The sequence below is a fragment of the Astatotilapia calliptera genome, chromosome 4 (genome assembly GCF_964374335.1).
Source record: "Astatotilapia calliptera chromosome 4, fAstCal68.1, whole genome shotgun sequence".
Classification (NCBI taxonomy): domain Eukaryota; kingdom Metazoa; phylum Chordata; class Actinopteri; order Cichliformes; family Cichlidae; genus Astatotilapia; species Astatotilapia calliptera.
The window spans coordinates 32877050-32903136 of NC_137425.1; the positions used below are offsets into that span (position 1 = coordinate 32877050).

The 26087-nt window shown below is 40.3% G+C and overlaps 1 protein-coding gene across 2 annotated transcripts; it reads right to left on the bottom strand.

Annotated features, from left to right (window-relative positions):
* Positions 1–225: 225 nt before the first annotated feature.
* Positions 226–4008, bottom strand: prl (prolactin). Of its 2 annotated transcripts, none has more exons than XM_026163760.2 (5): positions 3854–4008; positions 2737–2849; positions 2256–2363; positions 1335–1517; positions 226–1219 (listed from the first exon to the last, which is right to left on the bottom strand). In XM_026163760.2, exons 1-5 carry the CDS (start codon positions 3894–3896, stop codon positions 1028–1030), a joined length of 639 nt encoding a protein of 212 aa, XP_026019545.1. In that variant the 5' UTR covers positions 3897–4008; the 3' UTR covers positions 226–1027. The 2 variants fall into 2 exon arrangements, with proteins under 2 accessions (XP_026019545.1, XP_026019544.2); XM_026163759.2 differs by having other exon boundaries at positions 2737–2966; positions 3854–3968.
* Between the last annotated feature and the right edge of the window lie 22079 nt (positions 4009–26087).

Genomic DNA, 26087 nt, shown 5'->3' on the forward strand with positions numbered 1-26087 from the left:
CCACTAGTTTAACTAACTGGTGTGTGTCATCTGGCTTCATGGATAGATAAAGCTGGGTATCATCTGCATAGAATGAAAATGCTGTGCCTTTTGATAATACTACCTAAGGAAAACAGAACAGAACCCCGGTGGAACTCCACTGATTATATAGTGAGATCAATGAGCTCAGGCTGTTACATGCACGCTACTGATTTCCATTAAAACAAAGAATAAGTGACAACATTCTACTGTGCAAGAAAAACTTTAATGAAATACAGATTTAAAAGAAACAGTTCAGTTAAAAGGCACTAAGGCAACAATGCTTTTTAAAAGATGTCATTTAATCTAAAGTGCAAATGCTGCAGTTAATTAAGCATTAGTTAGGAAGAAAACATTCTCCACTCATTTTCTCCTTTAGTAGTATGACTTTGTGGGGATACTGCTTTAACACAACAAAAGGATGAGGAGGAGTCACAGGTTGACACACCGATTTGCTTCCATTCGTGACCACTGTCTGGTCACTTCATAATGCCAGGCCAGCTGGAAATCAAAATGGAAAGGTGCTCCATCAAGAAAGACAATGACACATTACTAAGGTCGGACAACAATCTGCAGCTCCCCTTCCTATACTTTAAATCTGTTAACCTTTAAGGCTACTATTTAACAATCCTCCATAGTGTAAAGGTTTACACGTGTGCATAAACAAGCAAAAGATCTCCTGGCATAATCCCAGGAGGAGACACAAACTTCTTTGGGGTTGCATCAGGAAGGCCATCCAGCATAAAACACAATTAAACAAGGGGAGCGATCCACTGTGGTAACCCCTTGAGAATAAGGCAACAGCTGAAAGCAGCTTTAATTTATACATACACACTGAGAAATGGAGCAAGAAGGTCAATTTTTATGTGTTTTTGTAACTTATAACTCCTCCTTATCCTCGTGTTGCAAAACTAATCAGCAGGTAGGAATATAGTACCATGTATAATTCTATAGGCAGTACAAGCTTTCAGAACAATCTCCCCACAGAGTCAGGCTGGACACCCACTCTTCAGCACATCTCTGGTTGCATCTTTGCTGCCCGGCAGCGTAGGACTTTCAGGAAGCTGTCAATCTTGTGAGAGTCCCGACGGAGGCAGGACAGCAGAAAGTTGAAGTTGATCAACTTGGTAATCTTGTCCTGGCCGAGGCTGGTGCCTCCTCGGTAGGGCAGTGAAGTGATGGCCTGAGCAGATGAACCCATCTGGACACAAACAGGCCGGGAAAAATCATTTTAATGATACATTTTGTATTTGCACTGTAAATGAAAATAACTTTTTATTTTCCCCCCAAAGCTCCTGCAGCCATCTCTTACACACCTTGCTAGATAGTACATCCAGGCCATCCTTGAGACTTTTGGAGTACTGCTGCATCTCCTGGATCTTGTTGAATATGGTGCTTTGTGCTGGGTGAGGCAGGGCACTAGCGGAGGAGGACAGGAGTACGAGAGGGTCCGACCAGGCTTGGAGGAGGGAGCGAGCCAGGGACATCAAATCTGACTCCTGGACAAGAAATAAATAGAAACAATACCACAAGAAGGTGAAGATGTTTGTGGGAAAACAGAAGCAGTATGCAGATTTGTGTCAGTCAGATACAGATTTCTTACTTTTGTCTAACTAAAGTTAAAAGGGGGGCAGGGGACTTCCCATGATGCACTCAGTGTTTCCTCTTTTCAGTGTCTGTGTGTTTACACACCACTCTGCATTTGATCATTAGCGATTATAAAACTCAGGCTCTCTTCCACAGTGTCTCTTTTGGCCTGTTTACCGCCGATTACCCTAAATCGATCACAGCTGAATCCGAGGCTGGTTCTGCGAAAGGAAGTTCTGTAAAAAGGAAGTTTTTCCTTCCCACCGTCACCAAGGGGGTCATCTGATTGTTGTGGTTTTTTCTCTCTAGTCTTTACCCTACAATATAAAGCACCTAAAGGCAACTTGTTGTGACTTTGCTCCATCTAAATAAAACAGATATCATTGAATTGTGTTGAAAATGCCCCTTTTTTTCTCATTAGCTTTTGTAGACAGTCAAATCCACACAGTCATTCTCAAAGTACTCTTTAAATGACTTACTGCTTAAAGGGGTCTCTGGAATATAATGTATTTCGCATGAGCTTGCAAGGTTGACATTCAATTTGATGTATAAGAGACAGTGGGGAAGGTGTTAAATACAAAACTGAATAATATGTGGTTAAAGCACATGGAAGCAAACAATAATGTCAATACTGGAGTAAAAGCACTTACCGATACTTGAAGTGCTTGGTCCTTGTCAATGGGCGTCTGTAGAGAGGAGGTGTGGCACATTGCGGGACGCGGCATGATCACCCTGCCTATAGGAGGGAAGTGAGAGTCCTGGGAGGGACAGAAGTTGAGCGTTAGTCTCTTTAAAAAAAGAAAACGAACAGATTTTTCTCTGTGATGGAACGTAAGGATGCAGAATGCTTTAATTCAACAGAAAGGCTTTCAATTCCCACTTTTCAGGACATTAAATGAATATTGTCCTGCTCGAATAGATCAGTTAAAATTGTTTGCTGTAATTCAGTGCATAGTTCCTGAAGATGAGGCAGCTTCAAGCAGACCCACTGCACTGCATGTCGAGCTAATAAGGAAGCATCGGGTTTAAACAGGAAGTTTGTGTTTTTTATGTTTGGGGAGACTGTGACATTTCATTTACAGTGCAAACACAGACAGACACACACACACACACACACAAACAGGTACAGACCAGCTCCTGGGTGAGCGTCGTGCTGAGCGAGTGCAGTTTGTCAGAGTGCTGAGAGGCTCGCTCGAGCAGTTCGTTGATGGGGACGGCTCTGCACATTGCCACCACACACAACACTGTGAAGCATGAAAAGATGAGCGGAGGCAGAGTTAGAGAAAGCAGCTGCAGGGCCACAGTTTGGTGTCCTTTTGGCTTTTTCCCTCTTTTTCTCTTACGTCTGCTTATCGGGGGGGCTGGGTGGAATGTGAGCATCATTCAACAGGTACAGCTGTCATTTGTTTTTCCTTATTTTTCTTTTATGTTTGAGTTAAAATTTCTGACCTGCATCTAATCTATAAAAGGTATACTTTATTTATAGAAACAAAATTTCTTGTTAATCATAAATATAAATATTACGCTGGGTCTGATAACTGATTTTCAATCTGGCTTTAGTCAATGCAAAAGTGCCATCATCAGTGCTGCCATTATAATTATTAGGTTAATTTAATTCAAAATGTTATGCACTGAAAAATACATTAAGAATACATTATTATGGCTTTCTAACTTCTAGTATAATAAATAAATAAATAAAAACAAATTAATAGCCAACTCTGGTGCAATCATTTTTAAACATAACTTTTTAAAATCCCCTTAAAAAAAACCAAAAAAAATATATTTTTTAAATAATTACTACAATACGTTGAATAACAAGCAAGAACACTTAGTGAAAAAAGTATATTAGTGAATGAATGGTACGTGTCATATAATTTTATTGAAAGCTAATCTAAATTTGGTTTATATAGGGCAAAGAAATGATCAGACCACTGCAATAAACAATGTTAATAGGATGATATTTACGTTTAATATATGCGATACAGATGCATATATTGATGTTATGCAGTTTGGTTGTCAGTGCTGGTGAGCAAACTTGTAACAGTGTTGTTTCTAAATATAATCACGCTTACAAATTTGTATCTTGTTGGTACAAAACTGTAGAACCTCAGGTCTGAACATTTACATTTTCATAAACGCAGATTTTAACTTCTAACATTTTCTTTTAAAGCAAATGATCCATTCTAAGCATCGTGGACTGTTCTGTACAAATCAGTTTTCAGAAGTAAAACGGCTACGCTGAGCTCACCTGTCATGAAGAGGTTGGTTCCACTGGTTCTTCTCTGAGCCATCTCTCTTCTTTTTCTGTCCGTTAGCCGTCGCTTCTTCTCCTCGTCGCTTTTTCTTCTTCTTGGTCCATCTTGCCTCCATTTTATAGTTCTTTGGCTCCAGTTGTTTGGTTATGCAGGAGCAGGGTGACTGTGTGCTAATTGTCAAGAACTTGCTGGAACCAGTTTATAATGAGAAACATGGTGGAGGGGCTTTGAATGGATGCAACAGGATGCAGTCACAGGTTGATAAGGCGTGCGTGTGTGTGTGTGTGTGTGTGTGTGTGTGTGTGTGTGTGTGTGTGTGTGTGTGTGTGTGTGTGTGTGTGTGTGTGTGTGTGTGTGTGTGTGTGGTGGGGTAAGGTGGAAAATGTTTGTTCCTGATTCTGATTGGGTGGATGAATAAAAATGCTCACATAAAGTTTTGTAAAAGCGCCGTGACACATGCAGGTTTGACGTAACCAACCAACAGGTTCTCCCACAGGACACGAAAACTCTAACACAACTCTAACACACCTGGATTACAACTGATCTTTTCAGCCCTTGAGCTTCTTCCATTTAAGCCATTAAACTTACAATTCTCATTAAATGATCTAGATGACATGACATAAGTCAAAGTAGAAATGAAAATCTTCAGTTTTAATAACCAGGATGAGCTGTGGGACCAAACAATTTGTAAGTTGACCGTTAATCTTCTTACAAATGTATTTTACAAATCACAAATATTTAGAAAAATATTAAAATATTGTTATAAATAAAATATGAGAATAATATTATGAATTCCTTAGTAATACGTACCAGTTTTAGCTGAAGAGACTCAGTAAGCACGTAAGATCTTAAATGTCATGCTATGTATTTGTTAATGATAAATATTGTTACATAATAAAAGTTTAATTACTGATCAGTGAGACCATCCTGATCATCAGGCATCAAATACTGCTGAGATGTGCACATGCTGTTGTTTATCATTTCTCTGTAGGCACCTGTTGCCAAAACTAAGAAACATCATATTTGAACTAAAATCACACTTTCAGTTATTAATGATTAGTGAAGAGTAAATAAAAGTGGTAACGATTAAAAAAATAACATCTTGAATCTTGTCAACTAAACATGTATCTTTGCATTACTATTGATGGTTATTATAAAGCATTACACAGTATACTTATGTACACCAGGTCATACTTGTGCCTATTTAGTATGCTTTTAACCTTTGAGTAGAGTTAGACCTTGCTCTTCTCAACCGCAAACTCATTTTGCAAAATACAGGCAGTGGAGGCATCTGCTGGACAAACACGGAAGTACACACACATACACACACATCCCCCATTCCTTTTCCAGGGTGTGTGTGTGTGTTTGTGGGGGGGGGGGGTTACTGGGCTAACTGGTGAGAAGTGACAAAAAACAAACGACATGACGTAAAATTCAGCTTTTCTGAGATTTCATCTCGTTTTATAGAGTATCAGCAATTGATCCTTGTTGGTCTCGTCTTTGGCGACCGACAAAGTCTGTAATCACCTCATTCTTAATGGTGCTGTGATTTAATTTATGATGATTTTATTGATATTTTTTTCCAAGCAGCTCTTTCCATCAGGTTTGTGTGCAATCCATGGAGATTTTAGCAGAGCTGATTATGGCGCTGCCTCTTTCCTAGAGCCCACTCATGAAGATGAAACTTTTCCCATGCCCGAACCCAAAAAAGTATTTTCACTAGATCACCATCACAGGTCACCTTCAACAAGGTTTTACTCTTTCTCTGCCTGATTTGCTAATCTATGAGTTTTCATGTCTATACCACATGAAAAGTTTATATAAATTAGCCACCTTTTGGTGTTGTTATGCCATGGAGACGTTTGTGTGTGGACTTTGCATCTTGTCGCTGTGTTTTCTGGCTTCTCAGGTACTCCAGGCTTCCTCCCACATGCATTCATATAAGCTTAACTGGTGTTTCTAAACTGGTCATAGGTGTGAATGTGAGTTTGAATTCTTGTCTTTTTCTCTTTCTTAGTCCTGGGATGGACTGGTCGCCCATGTCAATAGCTGAGATTGACTCAAGGCTCCCCGAAAGAGCCTGATTCGGATAAGAGGCTAAGTAAATGGATGGCTGGATTATCCCAGTGTTTACAGATGGACTCCAGACTGCACTGGTGGATTGAAGTTGCAAACACTACAAACATTTTTATCCCACAACTCAGCTCAGCGTTGTGTGGAAAGTTCCAACCAAACGATTTTATTAATATAGCACCAATTCACAGCAATTGCTGTTTCAACTGTGCTTTATATTGAACGCAACAGCACCTACAATATTACAATCTGCCATGGTGGGTTGGAGTTCAGGGGTCTAAATGCAAACAGACCAAACATTTCACTTTCTTAAAGAACATGAGCAATTGTTTCTAGAGCTCTGTGCTCTGTCTCAACCTCAGGTCCTGTGCCATTTGGGCAACTACGAATAAAAGGTGTTGTTTGACAGTAAAGCCGATTTGATGACGATTTTGTGACTACCAAGTCATTAAGCAATCAGTGAGTAGTCAGATTTTCTCAATGCACATCATGACTTCTGATTGTAAAAAGAGACTTCATAATGGGACTGCCTAACCAATACAGTCTCTACATACAGTCTGTGGGTCTACTGTTTTACCTACAGTCTACAGTTTGTAATGGTAGGGTCATCATCAAGACAGCGATGGCGATGAACACCAAACCAGTTTGTGACGTGACAGTGGCGACGTCTATCTTTTATCGATGCCTCGAGCACAAAAAGGCACGTTTGTGATGTGGTGTTGACTGTTTCATCAAACGGGCTCCTGTTCCCTTTGTGGACACATTCTCCAAAAGTCAAGAGGTCATGTATGTGATGCTCGCTTTAAACAGCCCTCCCATACACTCCCCCCCCAACCTTATCCTTTCAGACTATACTACCAAAGTACCACAGCAGGCGTCTCATGTGTGACCTACAGACTGACTTTGAAGGCTCCTCTGATTTTAGCACCACCTCCAGCATGCACACACACTTTTTTGTATTCTACCTGCTGGCAGCAGATTCCTGTTTATTGTCAAGAAAACAGTTCATGTTGTTGGCTTTGTCTCACAGAGCAACACTGACTGTGTGCTTGCATGTTTAGTAAATATGCATGCGGTGTTTAAATCATGCCAAGTCAGCATGCGGCCTGAGGGTCTTACGTGTATGAGGGAGGAAGCTGCACATAGATGATCTAAAAATGAATCAGAATAAGAGAAAAAGAAAAATGTGAGAACCTCCAGAGTCATATTTCATTGTTTTATGGACTGTTAGGGTGGCCTTGCTGCAGGGCACCACAGTGCTGCCAGCACGCTATGCATTAAATGTTACACATTTATGTGAATCCCCCCCCCCTCCTCTTGAGTTCCCTTTAACCCCATGGTGTCTCAAACAGAAGCATCTTCTTTTTTAGGCTGTTGCTCTTTTGACTTTCCATATTCCACCTCGCCACTCCCCCTCCCCCAAACACTCCCTGTTTGTCTTTCAGACTGCTGACAGCAAACCCACCGTGCACAGTTTTTTCCCCTAGCTGTCCACCTCAGGATCCAGACATCCCATCTGCAGATAGGTAGGATTTAACAGCATTGGTGAATACATTTAAGCAGGTATGCTGGGGTTTCTGCACAGGAAGCCACTTCTGTGATTGAAAGTACATGGTGTACTTGTCCTGACGCGCATGAGCAACATAGTTGTTTTGCCCAAAGAGATGTTTTCCTTCTTTTCTGTAAAAATAATGCTTACAGTGGACACCGGGTAATCTGATGACATGTCTTTTTTTCCTTGAATAGTGGAATTTGGTCATAATTTGTTCGTGCTTTACCCCATGACTTCATGCCAGTGAAATTACGCATGAGTGAGCATTATTTTTGGGAGAGAAGGTGACGGAAAGTCTGTTTGTTTTTTAAAAGCAAAGAACTAAGTGGTTGGCATTGTATGCTAATGTAATTTAGGGACACTTTTCTCTGTGGAATATGAATGAGGAGTTTGGACTGTTGGATTGTTTCAGGGTCCTGAAACAATCCGAGTGTGAGTCCTGGCTGATGTGTGGCTGAGATCGTAAAAGAAAAGAAGTAAAAAAAAGAAAAGAAAAGCATGTGTTGTTTTATCGTGAAACTCCGCAGCGGTGGCTACAAAAACGGCCTAAGTTAATAATGCTCACACATATGCATTCACTCCCTCTTCCTTAAATGGGATTGTGACAAGTGTATAAATCTTTTCAAGCCACATAGTGGGAGCAGAATTACACAGAATTATGATCCTTATTCAAGCAGCAGTTGTGGCTAATTGAGTGTCATCTTCAGGGTGTCTGATGTACACCCAGTTCCTGTTAAACGATCCGTCTTTGTATGAGGTGTGGACTCTGGACAATGACTTCCACTTCCTGTGCTTTACTGAATTCAAATTAATATTTATAAGACAATCACAGTTGTTATTATTATTATTATTATTATTATTTTCTTTTTAATGATGATGGTGAAAGGAAATTCCTTTTTATTCCTATTTATTCCAACATTCCCAAGGGTCTCACCTTTGTCTGTTCTGGTTAATTTTTTTTAAAGCAAAGTTAGTCTGTATCCAAAAAACAAACAAACAAATTTGTTAGAATCTAACCAGCAGCTCTGAAGGCGCCAGGCCACAATATGAAACGATAAAGCAGTATGCTCAGTGTAGCTCAGCTGGTGTATTAAAATGGATCTGACACACTTTTCAGACTTACAGAATAGACTGCATTTCACTTAGTTGCAAGTTGAAGGCTGAAAATCAAACTGGCCTCTTTTCTTCGTATTTTCCGTATATTATTTTATTTACTCTGGAGCTAGTTAGCTTAATTTAGCATGAATACTCCACATGTGACCAAATATCCCAATGTCAGGTTTTCACCTATTTGAAGAAAAAAAAATTCACAATAACAGTAATATTACAGTACAGTAATATTAAATATATATTACAGTACAAATATATAAATGAAATCAGGAAAAATGCATTTGTACCATACCAAAGCTGTAAGCTAGCTGTTCCCAACAGCTAGCTTACAGCTTAAAGTAAGCTAACAATGTCCTGGCGCTGTGTGTGTGTGTGTGTGTATGTGTGTGTGTGTGTGTGTGTGCCACTTTTTCTTTTCTTGGTGGGGACCAAAATCTGAAATTTACTATCCTCGTGGGGACCACCAGCCCTATTGGTTCCCACGAGTTCGATGGCATTTTTCACACTCAAAGTGTGGTTTTAGTGTCAGGGTTATGGTTATGGTTAGGTTTAGGGTAAGGGTTAGGCATTCATTTTTGATGGTTAGGGTAAGCGCCATGGGAAAGCATTATGTCAATGAGATGTCCCCACTAGGACAGCAACACCTGACGTGTGTGTGTGTGTGTTTGTGTGTGTACGTGTGTGTGTGTGTGCTTTTCCCAGAAAATTTGTTTTCCCTTTCTCCAAATTATGGTTAGGGTGGAGTTAGGGTTAGAGTTACCCACTCAGACCTCGAGGGGTTAACTGTCTGCTGACATCACCAAAATGGCAGCCAAATGAATAAAAGGAAAACCAATCTTCTGATCATAAAGGAAAGGTAAAAGCAGCAGACAGATTAAAAACCAATATTTATAAAAGTTATACCGTATAAGTGAGTAAATCTACATGCTGGATGAAAAGCAAAACCTTTATCTTGGCAGCGAGTAGGAACCGTTGTGAATAGAATTGGAGTCGGGATGGAGGGATTGAGGCCCCTGCTCTTCAGTGGGTTGCAGGAAAAGTGGAGCAGAGAGATGATGAGACATCATGAAGGTTAATTTTTTTTAAAGCAAAGTTAGTCTGTATCCAAAAAACAAACAAACAAATTTGTTCGAATCTAACCAGCAGCTCATCAAAAAACTCAATCAGAACATTAATTAATAGTAAAAATTACAATTAGCAGCCTTCGTCCTAACTCTGACATTCCACGCAGTTCTCATGTGACCTTGGGAAAACTTTGGAGTTTGGTCACATTTTCCCACAAGGACACTTGGCTTCACTGATTTTGACTAAATGCAATAAATAAAGGTATTTAATTTTGCCTAGTGATTGTAAAAGATGGTGCCCTTTAACGTTTTTCCTTGTTATATATATTCCTTGACCTTTCAGGAATGGCAGCCATGAGCTGTGATGAAGACTTGCAGTTGCACAGAATTACCAGTAGATGGCAGCTTTTTGACAGACAGCTCTCGTTGGAAGACGAGCTGTCATGGTTGTCATGTGTGTGTGTACTTGCTTACACACACACACACACACACACACACACACACACACACACACACACACACACACACACACACACACACACACACGTACGTTCATTTCACAGTCCACAAAACAACAACTTTAAAAACCTGACTTCAGGCCACTCTGATTTCTGATTTTTCATTTCACAGACATAGTAGTGGTATTGGTCGCTTCAGTGCATCATGGAGTTTTTATCTATTTTCTGAATGCCTGAACTAACACCTGTTAAGTAGTATTATAGGCATCAAACCTGTGTGATGAACCTCATAAATAAGGAACCCCAACAAATTCTAGAATCCTTTTTCTGTCCTTGTTCCTAAATCTTCCTCTTCTGGGTCACTGCCCTTTCACCTCTTCCACCCCCTCCCTCAGTTCTTGACTGCTATGTACACACGTGTGCTTCCCCTCTCACATGTTTTATCTCCTCCCACCTCCCGCTGTGCTCCCCTCCCCTTTCACCAGCTCGCTCACATCTCTACTTTCTCTCTCTGTCTGTCTCCGTTGGTGGCGCTGGGATCCATAGGCGTTCAGAGGACAAGAACTGGACAGCATACGCACCCTCAACACCACGTAGCAGCACCACCGCAGACATGTCGGACTCTGAAACCGCCGCCGCCCCTGCTGAGGCCCCCGTCCCTGCTGCTTGTGCAAACATCAAGGCTGACCTGGACAAGTGGTAGGTGCATGTTGGAGTGATTAACAGAAAAACAGTTTATATGTTTCTCATTTGCATATTTGCATATCCTTTAGAGTTGAAGAAAGGTTCTTATCCCAGACGCCAAAAACATAATAGGAACCTCTTGCAGTTCTTGGGTACACCTTTGATGCCTACACAAGTTCATCTCTGACTCTCAGAGTTGCCTTTAAACGTTTACACGCTGAGAAGTCAAAACCGAATTATCTGGATCATTCGTGATGTTCTTGGCCGTTACTTAACGAGCTATCAAACTGGAAAGAAAAACACCACGGCACCCAAATTAAGGGGGAGACTCGCATGTGTGGCAGCGGCTGGTCGTGGACTGCGGTATCCTAAAGTGCGCCATCCCAAAATGGAGTCGCTTCAGCGGTCATTGGCGTTTGCACTAAAAGTCTCCACATCTTGCGTGTTGAGATGTAAATGAATTTGACAACCTAGCTGAGCGCAAGTTTGAAGGTTATGAAAACTTAGGGTACCCCATGTAGGGCAAAGCGATTAAGGGATTAATGATGCGTGACAGCGGTGGTGATGCTCGATGCTTGGCCATACGGATGGATGGAGGCTGGGAATCTGCTTACGTCACTTGCCTCCCTTTCCCCAGAATTCCTCGCGTTAGCTCGTTCTGTTCGTATCCAGTGTCTCCTTTAGCCTCTTGCTATGTCAACGGACACAACAGATGCTGCTTTGTGAGAATGGAGGATAGCAATGACATAACACTACTACAGACATTTAGAGGTCTGAGTTCTTCACAGTCAAGTTCAATGAACTCCAGGGAACAGTTTTTATAGTGATTTCTTCAGTTGTAGTTGGAATTTGAGCTGTTCTGGTGTTAATAATTATGTGCTGGCAAAGTAAACACATTTTATTGATAGCAAAAGCTGCCCAGTTTTCTTCAGCCAGCCTGTTTAGTCTTGATAAGGTGGATATGAATGTGTGAAGCTATTAGATAAGCAAGCAGGTTGAATGGGAATGGAAGGCATGGCATGGGTAATTGGCTAATCATGCGCCAGTGTGTTGATGACCTTTCCGATACCTCTGATATTTCTAGGTGAATGTTGAGGTTTAACATATATTCAAATGAAATATACAACTGATAACTGATTGATAAGTTCAGTTCCTCTTATGTTAAAGAATACACTGGGCACTCTGGCAAAAGCTGGCACTCTCAAGAGTATTTGAAAGTAAATGTTTTAAGGTGATAAGATGTTCTGTTGCTCATGCGGCATATCATGGTTTTACAAGATTATACTGTATGCGGGTCATTGCATGAAGCTGACCTGAACCTAACCTTGAAAGGTTGAAAATCAGGCAGCACCAGCACTATTTGTCCTTTAAGTTGTATAGAGCCAGAGTTAATTGTCCTACACTGATATTTGTCCCATAACCTGTAATTTCTGTGGAATCACTTTTTAAACTAGGGATAAATTTAACAGAAAAATAATTATGCTAACAAATTAATCATCAGTGAGTGCAGAATGGCAATCACTGTGAAATCAGTGTGTGTGTGTGTGTGTGTGTGTGTGTGTGTGTGTGTGTTGAGCTTAGAAATGTCACCAGAATCAGCAACTTTACAGAGTATTTTTAAGGAATTTTAGCTATTAGTTTAAGCTAGCTTCACAGACCTGGTTTGTTGTTTACCTTCTTACAGTGCTATTTTTGGCCACATGGGCCTTGTAAATGACCCATTCATTAAGAATGGGAGAATTAGGTACTAACTGGTAAACACACAGCACTTACCTGCTTAGCAATTAGCAGCTAAATGTTAAATTAAAACTACAGGGGTGTGTCGTGTTGGTAGCAGCTAATGCTAGCATTCTAGGCACGGCCCCATCGTTCTAATTCCCTAAGATCTGTAAGCAGACTTTTTTATATGAAACTGAAAGTCTAACCTCTTAGCTGTTGGGAATCCCACACTCATTCAGCTTTGCTCCTAAATTCATACGCTACATGTAAAAAGTAGATTTATTTTGCTGATACTGACATTCAAATTAACTTCTTTGGTTTAAGGTACAGTTTATACAAGTCAGCTCTCTATAGGACTTGCATCAGTATACATGCTCGCTTATATGATGGATGCTCCTGTGTACATTCATGTGCTGAAAGGAAGAATTCTTGCTATACTGCGGTCTCCATCAGTGTTATCCCAGCCAATTTTGAGCCAACTGTAGAGCCAAGAGGGCTCTGCCCTGTGTAAGCAATATATCAGAAATACCTGCGTATTTATAGACAGCAGCTTGTCAAAGTCATGGATAGAAATGTTACGAGTGTGACTGTATATGCTGGGTATCATTGCATGTTACTAGTCGGAGGTCACATTACTGCTCCACCTGACACCTGCTCCTTTTTAAGCAGGGCAGCCAAATAAGCAAACGCTTCTCTTTCACACCCAGCTGGAAACTTAGAGGGCAGCCATGATTAATATAGTCATGACCCTGTCAAGGTCACAGTGGCAAAGTCACACAGAGGTGAAGTGAGCAGGTTAAAAACTAAAATGTAATGCATGAACAGTATATCAACTATATTTTCCTTGACATTTATGATGAACTGAACTTGACGATGACTAACTAGCATTAATAAAGTGTTAAAAACATTATAAATTATAAATATATGTTTATTCCATACATTTTTCAAAAATTGCTCTTATTGATAAATGAATCACATGTTGTGTTATTTGTTTCAACCAGAGGCCTCAAATAAAGACGGCACGATACCACTTTTTTATGTCCGATACCAATACCAATATCATAAATTTGTAATAATATCTGCCGATACTGATATGAATCTGCTATAGCGTATTTTTTAATCAATAAAACTGTTTGTTTTTTTTATATCTTGCTGCATTTTGTATAAGTTCATACTTTTTGTCTTAAAAAGACAAAAAAACAAAACCACTAAAGCTATTCTCTTATACTTGTATTCAAAAAATACACTGCACCCAAAATAGTTCATAGTTCTAATAAACTTAAATCCTCCATCCTCCCTATTCTGGTATTTTAAATAGTACTTAGCAGAAATATTAAACAACCTAACTAATAGGGCTGCCAACTCCCAGCAAAAAAATTGGGAACCACCCTCCGCCTCGTTTTGCTTAATTGACGTAATCAACTTTAATTTAATGCACGTGTACAAAATTTTTTTTTAAATTAAAAGAAATGCACAGAAATAAATTATTTTTCTACAATAAATAAATAGATAGAAATCTTTCTTCAACAGAATTGCAGACTGCACAGATGGTACCTTTCCAAAGAAAAAAGTACTATAGCTTACTAGGGTATATATTCAGGGATGCACATAAGTGGTCCGCAGGTGCGCATTCGCTGTCAAAATAAAAGATGCGCAACAGATAAGAAGCACATATTCGAGAAAACGCGCTTCTTTTGCATAAGTAATTGCTTTCGGAGCTTGCTTCTTTGACATCTTTAAGAGTTCTGAACAAATGTCTGTCCTCCTCCAGAACATCTTATGTACACAAACACACGTTCCAACTTCTTATCCGGTGCGCGTCTTTTATTTTGACAGCGAATGCGCACCTGCGGACCATTTATGTGTACCCCTGTATATATTAGACTTAACAGTTACTATATACAGTAATGGACTTCTATACATTTTACATCAGATGAAAAATTTGGTTGTAAGATTCAGATAATTCATTATTAAAAGCTCAACATTTTAAATGAGAATAAGAAAGAAAAGCATGTCTTTGTGCCCCCTTGTCCCTGTTATTGCCGTCCCTGGCCCCCTGGCATAACTTTGCTAGATCTGCCCCTGCACAGTTACCAGCTGTCAGCTGCATAGAAAAGAATCCTGGTGTAGAAAGTAAATAGAGAAGAGGCAGTCGCTCCATATATCAGTTGTTAAGCTTAGCGTGGGAATGCTTTACAAACATTCAGAGATGAACTTACACACTTGCTTTACTTCTCTCTGGGATCACTTCCTCGGAGATGAAATGCCGGGTTGGTAGCAACGCTCCAAATGCTCAACCAGACCGCCAACAGGTCTGGCGCGCCACAGCCGCTCTATCACGTGACGCATACTGCTCCCACGTGCTAAGGTTCTGAGCTGAGTTACGCCATGTCGCAAGTTTTGTGAGGTGCTTTGGGGATATTTAATGGATCGGAATATATTTTTTATATCTCTCCGATATCCGAGCCAGTAATTTAGGTCAGTATCGGACCGATGCTTAATATCGGATCGGTCCATCCCTAGTCTCAAAACATCTCTAGCTGCTCCAGTGGCTCCCTTAATTTATTTAAATTCATTTATATAAATGAATAAATTTATAAAAGAAGGCAATGTGCCATGTTTATCAATGTAACTTCTATTTATTGCTGCTGAAAATTATTCCTTAAATTGTCTAGTTGTAAAAACGTGTAACCTATACCTGTATGTACCTAGGGTGCTACGTGTTTTATTTATTATGATTCATTTGCAAAAATACAGGTAGGACTGAAAGTATCTCTTTAGCTTTTAACATAAGCATAGACATACCAACACATATTTACTTCCTCTACTTCAGGTTCTCTTTTGCTGGTATAATAACAATGTATTTTTTTTAAAGAGCAAGCTCTTTTTTTAGTTCAATAATTAAATAAATGCAACAAAACATGATATTACTTTAATGAAATTGCAAAGTTAAAGTACCAAATGGTCATAGATAGCTCACTGAAGAGTAGCCACAGTCTCAAAGTCTCCTCAAAAATGAGGTCAAGGCTGGTTTAGACACCTGTTTGCAGGCCATGGCGATCTATGCAAACTCCTACAGTGAACATGCTGAATGTTAGCCATAGGAACCGTGGACATGCTGGCCTTACTCTTCCTCTGCCTTCCATAAACACTCTCACACTCACTTCCACAGTCGGCCTCTTTGGGCCCGATCGCCTGCGGCTGTATGGACGCACATGCATTTAATTTCTGGCTGGAATTTGGTGACTCGGCAGACGTCAGTAATCTGAGTGTAGCACTGCTGCTGTGTCAGACTAGCTACAGCCTCTTCCCCTCCAGCTCACCATGCTGGACGGACAACAGCTTTCACGCCTGTGGAATCTGTTTACTCATTGTTTTGGTGATTTTTTTTCAACATCCAGATGGGTAAAGTGCATTTTACAAAAGCAGATTTTTGAAAGACTCAGATGTTTCAATAAAGGCACAAAATGGAACATCCTTACTTCTTTGGGTCTTAACTTGTTGACATATATTGTTTTAAGAAGTCTCAAGCAGAAATGTTGGACAATCACCGTCCTAATAAACTCTGTGCTTTGATGATTCTCATCGCTACCTCACAGGACAGTGACACAGCTAATCACATGACCTCCTGGCTAAATCCTGGCGTCTGCATCATCATTTTACCCTTCTGCACCTGCTCACTGATCTATTATACATGTTGGTCCCAGTGGACTGACTATAGCAAGCCCAGCCTAAATAATTCAGATTACGCTTCCTGATTGTGTCCAAGACAAGGAGACAACGTCCCTCCTCCACCCCGTGCAGAGTGGCAATCGGACCTGGACATGCTTGGATCAGGATACTAGTGCTCAGTGGTGCAGAGTTGCTTTCATTCAGTCTGTGGTCATATATTCACTAAAACAACCAATTGGTTTTGTTCCTGGTTGCTTGTACCACGCTCATTCAGAATCACGCTCTCTCTCCCTCTCTCAGAAGATTGCGTGATGCCTGTAGTTGCGATGATGTCATCAGATCCTTACCCTCGTCTGCCCATGCATGTGAGCACCCTGCTCCTATGCTTTATGTAATCCCTATATTTTCTTAATATTTGTTCACATGCAGATAGTAGGACTTTACAAGTACAATAATGTTCCTGTTCTTCTTCTTCTTGTTGGGTTTGATTCAGAGACATGTACATGCATGTTGATGGCACTGTGGCAGGATTATCTGGCAACACAGCCTCAGGGTTCGATTCTGCTCAGCTCTGATGTTGGGTCATTATTGCAGTGCATGCAACATAACCACTCAATGCCCCACTCCCATTTCCTTGCACACCCTCGCCAAGCAGCAGACACACACCGTTCTCTCCAACTCTCCTGGCAAAGTAAAGTGCTGAATGATAATCTGCAGCAGCCAGCTGTACGTTACATCACTCTGAAGGCGCCAGGCCACAATATGAAACGATAAAGCAGTATGCTCAGTGTAGCTCAGCTGGTGTATTAAAATGGATCTGACACACTTTTCAGACTTACAGAATAGACTGCATTTCACTTAGTTGCAAGTTGAAGGCTGAAAATCAAACTGGCCTCCTTTCTTCGTATTTTCCGTATATTATTTTATTTACTCTGGAGCTAGTTAGCTTAATTTAGCATGAATACTCCACATGTGACCAAATATCCCAATGTCAGGTTTTCACCTATTTGAAGAAAAAAAAATTCACAATAACAGTAATATTACAGTACAGTAATATTAAATATATATTACAGTACAAATATATAAATGAAATCAGGAAAAATGCATTTGTACCATACCAAAGCTGTAAGCTAGCTGTTCCCAACAGCTAGCTTACAGCTTAAAGTAAGCTAACAATGTCCTGGCGCTGTGTGTGTGTGTGTGTGTATGTGTGTGTGTGTGTGTGTGCGCCATTTTTTCTTTTCTTGGTGGGGACCAAAATCTGAAATTTACTATCCTCGTGGGGACCACCAGCCCTATTGGTTCCCACGAGTTCGATGGCATTTTTCACACTCAAAGTGTGGTTTTAGTGTCAGGGTTATGGTTATGGTTAGGTTTAGGGTAAGGCATTCATTTTTGATGGTTAGGGTAAGCGCCATGGGAAAGCATTATGTCAATGAGATGTCCCCACTAGGACAGCAACACCTGACGTGTGTGTGTGTGTGTGTGTGTGTGTGTGTGTGCGTGTGTGTGTGTGCTTTTCCCAGAAAATTTGTTTTCCCTTTCTCCAAATTATGGTTAGGGTGGAGTTAGGGTTAGAGTTACCCACTCAGACCTCGAGGGGTTAACTGTCTGCTGACATCACCAAAATGGCAGCCAAATGAATAAAAGGAAAACCAATCTTCTGATCATAACGGAAAGGTAAAAGCAGCAGACAGATTAAAAACCAATATTTATAAAAGTTATACCGTATAAGTGAGTAAATCTACATGCTGGATGAAAAGCAAAACCTTTATCTTGGCAGCGAGTAGGAACCGTTGTGAATAGAATTGGAGTCGGGATGGAGGGATTGAGGCCCCTGCTCTTCGGTGGGTTGCAGGAAAAGTGGAGCAGAGAGATGATGAGACATCATGAAGGCGGAGCCAGTCAATTGGTTTACGTTCATGTAACATGAACCCTCTCCTCCTGTGGCCTCCCCCTGTTACCTCTGTGTCTTATTATCTCTCCATTATCACGCAACCTCCCTCCCTCCCATCAAACAGATGGGTCCACGCACATGGCTGTTCTGTCTCCCTCCCTCCCTCTCTCTCTCGCTCCATCACCCTAATGCACTGTGGCAGTGTCGGCTGTGTTCGCTCCTGAATGGGAAGCCTGAAATTATTCCCAAGCTTGAAATCGCTCTTCCTCTCTCGCTCTGTCGCATTCATCTCTTCTTCCTATTCTTCAGCTTTTCCCTCTTGTTGAGAGCTGTTGCTCATGTTTTTGCTTCTACCAATGTTAGCACACCAAACATGCATGTGTTTTGCCAACAGAATTCCTTGGATTGGCATCCAGTTGATGCTTAACTCCTGTACGTGGGTTTACTTGAGGTCTAACTGTTGTTAATCTTTCCTCCAGTGTGGCGGAGAAGGGAGCCGGCGGCTGCAAAGATCTGATGGAGGCCTTCGCTGCTTGTGTGAAGAGTGCAGCTGAAGGGACGTCATGAGGAGTCGCCCTCCAGCCTCAAATGTAAGCATGTTGCATAATTGAATGATTAATTCCATAACAGCTTCGGTGGGGGGTTATTTATAGAAACCTTTGTGAATCGTCTGAAAATGGTTTCAACAGGAATAGAGAATACAAGTGTTTATTCTCTAAATATATCTTTAAAAAATGAACTATGGCTGAATTCTCTTTAGCTGGTCCTGCTGGTTTACTGTTCCAACGCTGACTATAATGACTATAATGCTCAGCTTAGCCTTACTTTGACATATCAAAAGTTTGTTATTATTGCCAAGACTTGGGAGGATAATTTTTAGGAGAAACAAAAATGACATATTCTGATAAACTGGCAAATCAAATACATATATATGACTAAATAAAGATCCAAAATCTCATTATTGAGATGCTGAGTTTTAAAATATTTGCCGCTTTGTCAGTTGAAAAGCAGTTTCAATAAGAAGACACTTAAAATAACAATCCACTCACCAGAATTAACAAACAGCCCGACTGAGTGATCGGTCTGCTGTAGATATCAGTTCTTGGTAAGGAAACAGGTACTTTAATGCAGGCGTAAATGTATGCAAAACAAAGGATGAGAATGCAACTGGATCAGCCAGACCACATACAGAGATGATCTGGATTTCACTGGATCTGAGCCATGTGGGAATGCAGCCTGGACAACACCCGTGGCCAAAGGTATTCAGCTGGCCTACTGTATAATGAAAAAGGGAAGAAGCAAGTGGTATGATTTGGGAAGGTTGCAACATGTGACGCTCCTTGTCTGTATCTGTTTGAGATCAGCGGTTAGATATCAGATTATTTGTCAGGTCTGCCCAAAGGATCTTTGCCTTCATCAAGCTCAAATGTCTCTCGCTATTGCAGGTCCACTGCACTGAGTCCTCCAAGTTCCCAGCATTTTCCTTCTGCACAACAGCACTGGACCGATGACAACAACTCGAATGATGAAGATGATGATGATGATCATCACAGAGAGGCAAACACTGTGTTGATTTGGGCCGAGTTTGGGATCTGGTGGCAGAAACCACAGTTTCCTCCCCCCTGTCCTCCCCCTCATGTTTTAGGTTTTTCTGGGTCCCGCAGTCTTACCCGCTATTCCCCTCGTCCCTATGGCTGATATACATTATACTGACAATTCCAGAGAGCCAATGGGCTGTGATGTAAATTGTCGACTTGAAATGAATACTTATAAATGGTAATAAAAAGTATGAAATACTTGGTATAAAAACCAACTTGTGATTTCTGGCCTCTTGATTTGTAATACTGAGGATGCAGCAACCTTTGACCCAATCCTAGTTGTGCCTTGTAGAGGTTAGAGGTTAGCATGTACACCAAGACAGTAAATACGCAGAATAACTTCTAAATAACCGAGTAGCAATCTGAACATCTTTGTGATCATCAAAAGGATAGAGTGATGACACTGCTTCTGACATCAATGCTAGTTAAAATGGCTGTACAGAGACACATTATTGTATTGCTACAGTATGTCTTTATTTTCTGCAACATCTCCAATTTTTCCCAACATACTGACACTTTTTCAAAAACATATATATTAATTATTAATGACAGTTTATAAAGTAAATATGTCGTAAGGACTGGTTTGTCTAGTGACTGTTAATGCTTAGCTATCTTCAGTGTTAGCATTTTGATGCTAAGGATGAAACAGTGGAGTTCCAAGTTATCAGCTAATGCTAGCTAGCTTAGTTGCAATACACATATAATAGGGTGACCAACCATCCTCTTTTCCCCGAACATGTCCACTTTTCACGTTCTGTCCGGAGCGTCGGGGAGGATTTTCGAGATTGATGAAAATGTCCGGGTTTTTCTATAGGCCTACAGAGGAACCATATGTGTGATGTCATCTCCGAGCTGATGCTTTGTGAGCGCTTGTTCTGCGCTCACAGACCGGACAGACAGCGTGCAGCAGCGCGCCTGATGATGTTTAAAAGACGTCAAAGCGCAAGTGGAGCTTTTCAGATAAACTGCAAAATAAATTTCCCTCATACGGTCCCGGTAATTTTTCTTATAAAGGTGAGGCATTCTTTCTGCACCATTATTTAATTCCAGAGGTTTTTGACTTATTTTTTTTGCCCATGATGACTTGTAAAAGCCTAAATGACATTTTTGTTTCACCATTCATTGACCGCACAGAGAAGGCATTGTTTAAATGTGTTAAAAATTTCTTTAAGCAAACAGTATTATTAAAGTTGGGAATCAAAATATGGTCACCCTAACATATAAGATAGTTAAAACTAATAAAATACTAGAATCTCACTCACCAAGTCTGAAGGACAAATTTGTTGGATGGTTTGTACCACACAGCAAAGCACGTGATCAGTCAGGCAATCTGCAAAAATGCTCCAAATGGCACTAACAGCACACACAAAGAGACAAGGTCAAGTTCAATGAGTCAGAGTAGTGAAGGAGAGCAGATTTGATGGGGACACATCAGTAGGGATGGGTATTGATAAGATTTTAACGATTCCGATTCCATTTTCGATTCTGTTTAACGATTGGATTCTTTATCGATTCTCTTTAAAAAGGAGAACACTAAGGTCGATTAGCTTAGAACTTTGTTTTATATCTTCTCTTTGAACAAGATAGAAATTTAGGAGTAACATGGCCTTACAAACCCAACAGTGAGATCTTAAGAGATCCAGCCTACGGCTCTTCAATGGGGTGTCACAGGGTCCCCAGGAAAAAAAATGTAAATGTAAAATAATAAAATAAATATTCTTCTGTAGCAATAACAAAGTGTAACATAAATTATTCTGTATCAATTACACAAGAATATCCAGAAATGTCCCTGCCTACAATTAAACACATTCACTTACCAAAGTGAAATCGGGGGCATCTGCTGTGGCAAATGGGTGCAAGCCTTTGACCACAAACTCAGTCACTGCTCGGTGACATTCGTCTATCCTGGCCTGAAAGGAGACGCTACCGGTAGACTGCAGCGAGAACTGCCAGCATCTGAGCCAAACTCTGTCTCTCTCATCATGGTCGCCTAAATGCACAGTAATGGCAGGTTTTGTAATAAGGCAGATCGCGCTAACATAATATGCACCGTTAGTTGATTATTTACCTGCCGCATTAACGGGAGAGGACGTGCAAACGTTACCGCTGCTGCTGGGCTGAGATTCACGAGTCCGGAGCGGAATTAAAAACACCACATTCATTTAAGGTCATCGCGTGTTTTGTGAGCAAATGCTTTTGCATATTCGTAGTGTTTCCTCCTTTAAATGAAATATCTACTTTGCAAGTATTGCAAGTTGCCCTGTTGTCATCCGTTCTCGTAAAGTATAACCAAGCTTTTGAGCATTTGAGCCGCTGGCGCCGTGTTTCCTGCCAGGTAAATGACGCTCCGCAACGTGGTGACGTCATTTGGGGTGACTGGAATCGATAAGGGAATCGTTTGCAAAAATGGCAAACAATTCCAAGGAATTGAAACAGTGGGAACCGGTTCTCAACAAGAACCGGGTTTCGATACCCATCCCTACACATCAGTGCTGACATGTCCCTAACATAACTGGACAGGTGGATGACTTTTAATGAAGGTGTAAACTATTAATAGAGGTCTAAACTTTTTATTATTTTTTATTATTTTCTTATTTATACCTGGCTTTTTGACCATGACTGTTCTGTTTTCCGTCCGTTAGATCAATCAGCTTTGCTTGATTAACTGTATTCAGACTAAAATACTTTAAAGGCTAGCTTCAAAGCCAAATGGTGCTCAACTGTTTCTTTGTGACAGGACTGGCAGCCAGTATGACCCAAAACACAAGAATCAGTTTTTAATGAAGAATAAAGTCTATAAAAAGATGATTTTTGAGTTCTAGAGGTTGTTCCTTTAATGAATGTTGGCAATCTTGATAACCCAGCAAACCAGAGTTTTCACACAATATTTTAGGTTACATTATAACTAGGGATGGGTATCGAAAACCGGTTCTTGTTGAGAACCGGTTCCCACTGTTTCAATTCCTTGGAATTGTTTGCCATTTTTGCAAACGATTCCCTTATCGATTCCAGTCGCCCTGAATGACGTCACCACGTTGCGGAGCGTCATTTACCTGGCAGGAAACATGGCGCTCAAAAGTTTGGTTATACTTTACGAAAACGGATGACAACAGGGCAACTTGCAATACTTGCAAAGTAGATATTTCATTTAAGGGAGGAAACACTACGAATATGCAAAAGCATTTGCTCACAAAACACGCGATGACCTTAAATGAATGTCGTGTTTTTAATTCTGCTCCGGACTCGTGAATCTCAACCCAGCAGCAGCGGTAACGTTTGCACGTCCTCTCCCGTTAATGCGGCAGGTAAATAATCAACTAACAGTGCATATTATGTTAGCGCGATCTGCCTTATTACAAAACCTGCCATTACTGTGCATTTAGGTGACCATGATGAGAGAGACAGAGTCTGGCTTAGATGCTGGCAGTTCTCGCTGCAGTCTACCGGTAGAGTCTCCTTTCAGGCCAGGATAGACGAATGTCACTGAGCAGTGACTAAGTTTGTGGTAAAAGGCTGCTGCAGCAGATGCCCCCAATTTTCGGTAAGTGAATGTGTTCAATTGTAGGCAGGGACATTTCTGGATATTCTTGTGTAATTGCTACAGAATAATTTATGTTACACTTTGTTATTGCTACAGAAGAATATTTATTTTATTATTTTACATTTACAATTTTTTTTCCTGGGGACCCTGTGACACCCCATTGAAGAGCCGTAGGCTGGATCTCTTAAGATCTCACTGTTGGGTTTGTAAGGCCATGTTACTCCTAAATTTCTATCTTGTTCAAAGAGAAGATATAAAACAAAGTTCTAAGCTAATCGACCTTAGTGTTCTCCTTTTTTAAAGAGAATCGATAAGAGAATCGATAAAGAATCCAATCGTTAAACAGAATCGAAAATTGAATCGTAATCGTGAAAATCTTATCAATACCCATCCCTAATTATAACTTTACATATCTTGCTGTTCTCAGTGCAAAAGACAACTGTTTGGGCAAAGGTTCTACAAGTTGCAACAAATGGTAGCAAGAAAAAAAAGAAGAAGAAAGAAAGAGCAAGCAGCTAATGTGCCAGTTACAGTTCAGCATTGTAGTGGTCCTTTCTAGTAAGTCCACAACTTCCTGTATTTTTAAAATTCACTGACAACACACGTAAGTGCGGTAGATCAAGATCTTTGTGTAGGTCAAACTTTTTCTGACACATCCTTGAAATGCTCGATTAAATTTAGACCTGAGGGAGTTTGGAGACTGGACTTCAACAGTATTTGCATTTTGGTGAGGTGAAGTGTCTGAGACCACTTCCACTGTAGCAATGGTTTATTGGGTAACTGAATGTCAGAAATCAAGAACATTGCACTGTAACAGAATGAACAGTATTATACACTATTATATATTGTACATATATTTATTAGTTTCAGGTTGGCCATTCTTGTATTTTGCTCGTTTGTGTTGTTGTGTTTGCACATCTCTGTTGCTTGTGGGGCTCGCACACAAGAATTTCACTCGCATGTGCTGTGCCAGTGTGCCTGCACATGTGATGTGACAATAAAAGTGATTTGATTTGATTTTGATTTGATACATGAATCTTTTATGGTTTTCCTGTTCTAGTGTAAATATTGCAGATGATCAGTGTATGACAGAGTAAGTAGTAAATCCAATATAGGTGCTACAGTATATATTACCATCCTAGATACCATTTGGACTTATACATAATCATATATATCTTGCATGTTGACATAGATACACCAACAGCAGGGATTACGTAAGGTTATAAATTGCCGAAGAGAGGGAAATTCAACATCTACCCCCAGTCATTCAACTTGTTCAAGTAAGAAGCCTCAAACATGGGCCTTAACTGTCAGCTGTCTGTTTGGCTGTCCTAATCCAGCCCCAGGGGGTAAATTCGGACTCTTTTTGGCATCACACCCATACATTCCCAGATTAGTCTGTCCTCAGCTTTCACACAGAGCCTTGCTTTCAAGAGGTCTCGAGTTTGTACATGTTTATGATACTTCAGACATATAGAAAAAGTATATTAAGACTGCATAATTTGCAGTAGTACCGTACAGTCACTTCAGAGGTATAAAAGAGGTATTATTACATTCAGAAAGTAGCACCAGTGTGATAAAAACATTTTTCTAGACACCTCAAAACACTTTTTTTTTTTTTACTCCTGCAATTATTTTTCTTTTACTTTAAAAAAAACACGTTCATATAAAATCTGTCCACAGTTGTATCTAGAGCAGGGCGATATGGCCAAAAATATTTATCACGATATATATTTGAAAATTTGCGATAACGATATAACCGACGATATAATTGATGCGAGACAAAATACAACTCCACAACATTACTAGCGCAAAAAGACAACCTTCCATTTATTTTCACTTAAACAAGAAGCTGGTTTTTATGTACATTAAAGCTTTATAAAAATGTAACAGTGCAAATGCAAATTCCTTGCTGAACGTTTAACCCAAAGGCATTTCCAGTAGAAATGGGCTGACATATCCTGAGCATAACCATGTATAATATCCACTGAAGTTAAAAAGAGGTGCTTTGCAACATTAAACTGCAGTGTGCAGTACGTATTTTTCGGACCATAAGGTGCACGGGATTATAAGGCACATTAAGCGAAACAAAGCAGTCAGATAAATCAAACTTTATTAAACTCATTCTTCTTGCTTCCTCCACTTCTGTACCATTGATTCATTAATGTTGAATTCTCTGGCAGCTGATCTATTCCCATGTTGTTGCAGTATATTAATGACTAACCTCATATTGTGGATGGATTATCTCAGTTGTTCTCCTGACTGAAGTTTGGTCCGTTTACAGCATCCTGCCATGCGATTGCATTTGTCTCTAACCATGAGGAACCTTCACGTTAACTTTTATAAGTGGAAAAGTGTTAGTGTTCGTCCTCCAGCTTCACTGTTTATGTTATGCTAACATAGCTGTGTCGCTAGCGATCACGTAGCACATCATTATATACCAGCTAGCCCAACTTCAGTAACCCTACAAACGTCACTGCTGTTTAGTTTCCTGTCTTCATTTATGTTGGAAGTGATAGCAGAGCTGTACGTTTGATTTTTTTCAGAAATCTCTCAGTCAGAACATGCAATATCATGCTTAGGTAACTAGCGAAACTAGCGAGCTAACTTCTGCTAGCTTCCTGCTAACTTCTAACTCCGTTAAATGTAATAACTTTTGTTTTCATGGATGCCTGGAAGTTAAACTTCATAGTTACACCTGGTAAAGCAGCAATGCTGATTGTTTTATTAAAGATGAAAGAATTTAGACAGTTTTCAACTCTAAGTGATGCTGCAGTGTTGTTTGACCTGAAACATACGGAGTTTAGGACCCAGATTACTCCCAGATTTAAGAGCATCTTAGTCCGACAAATACGACAA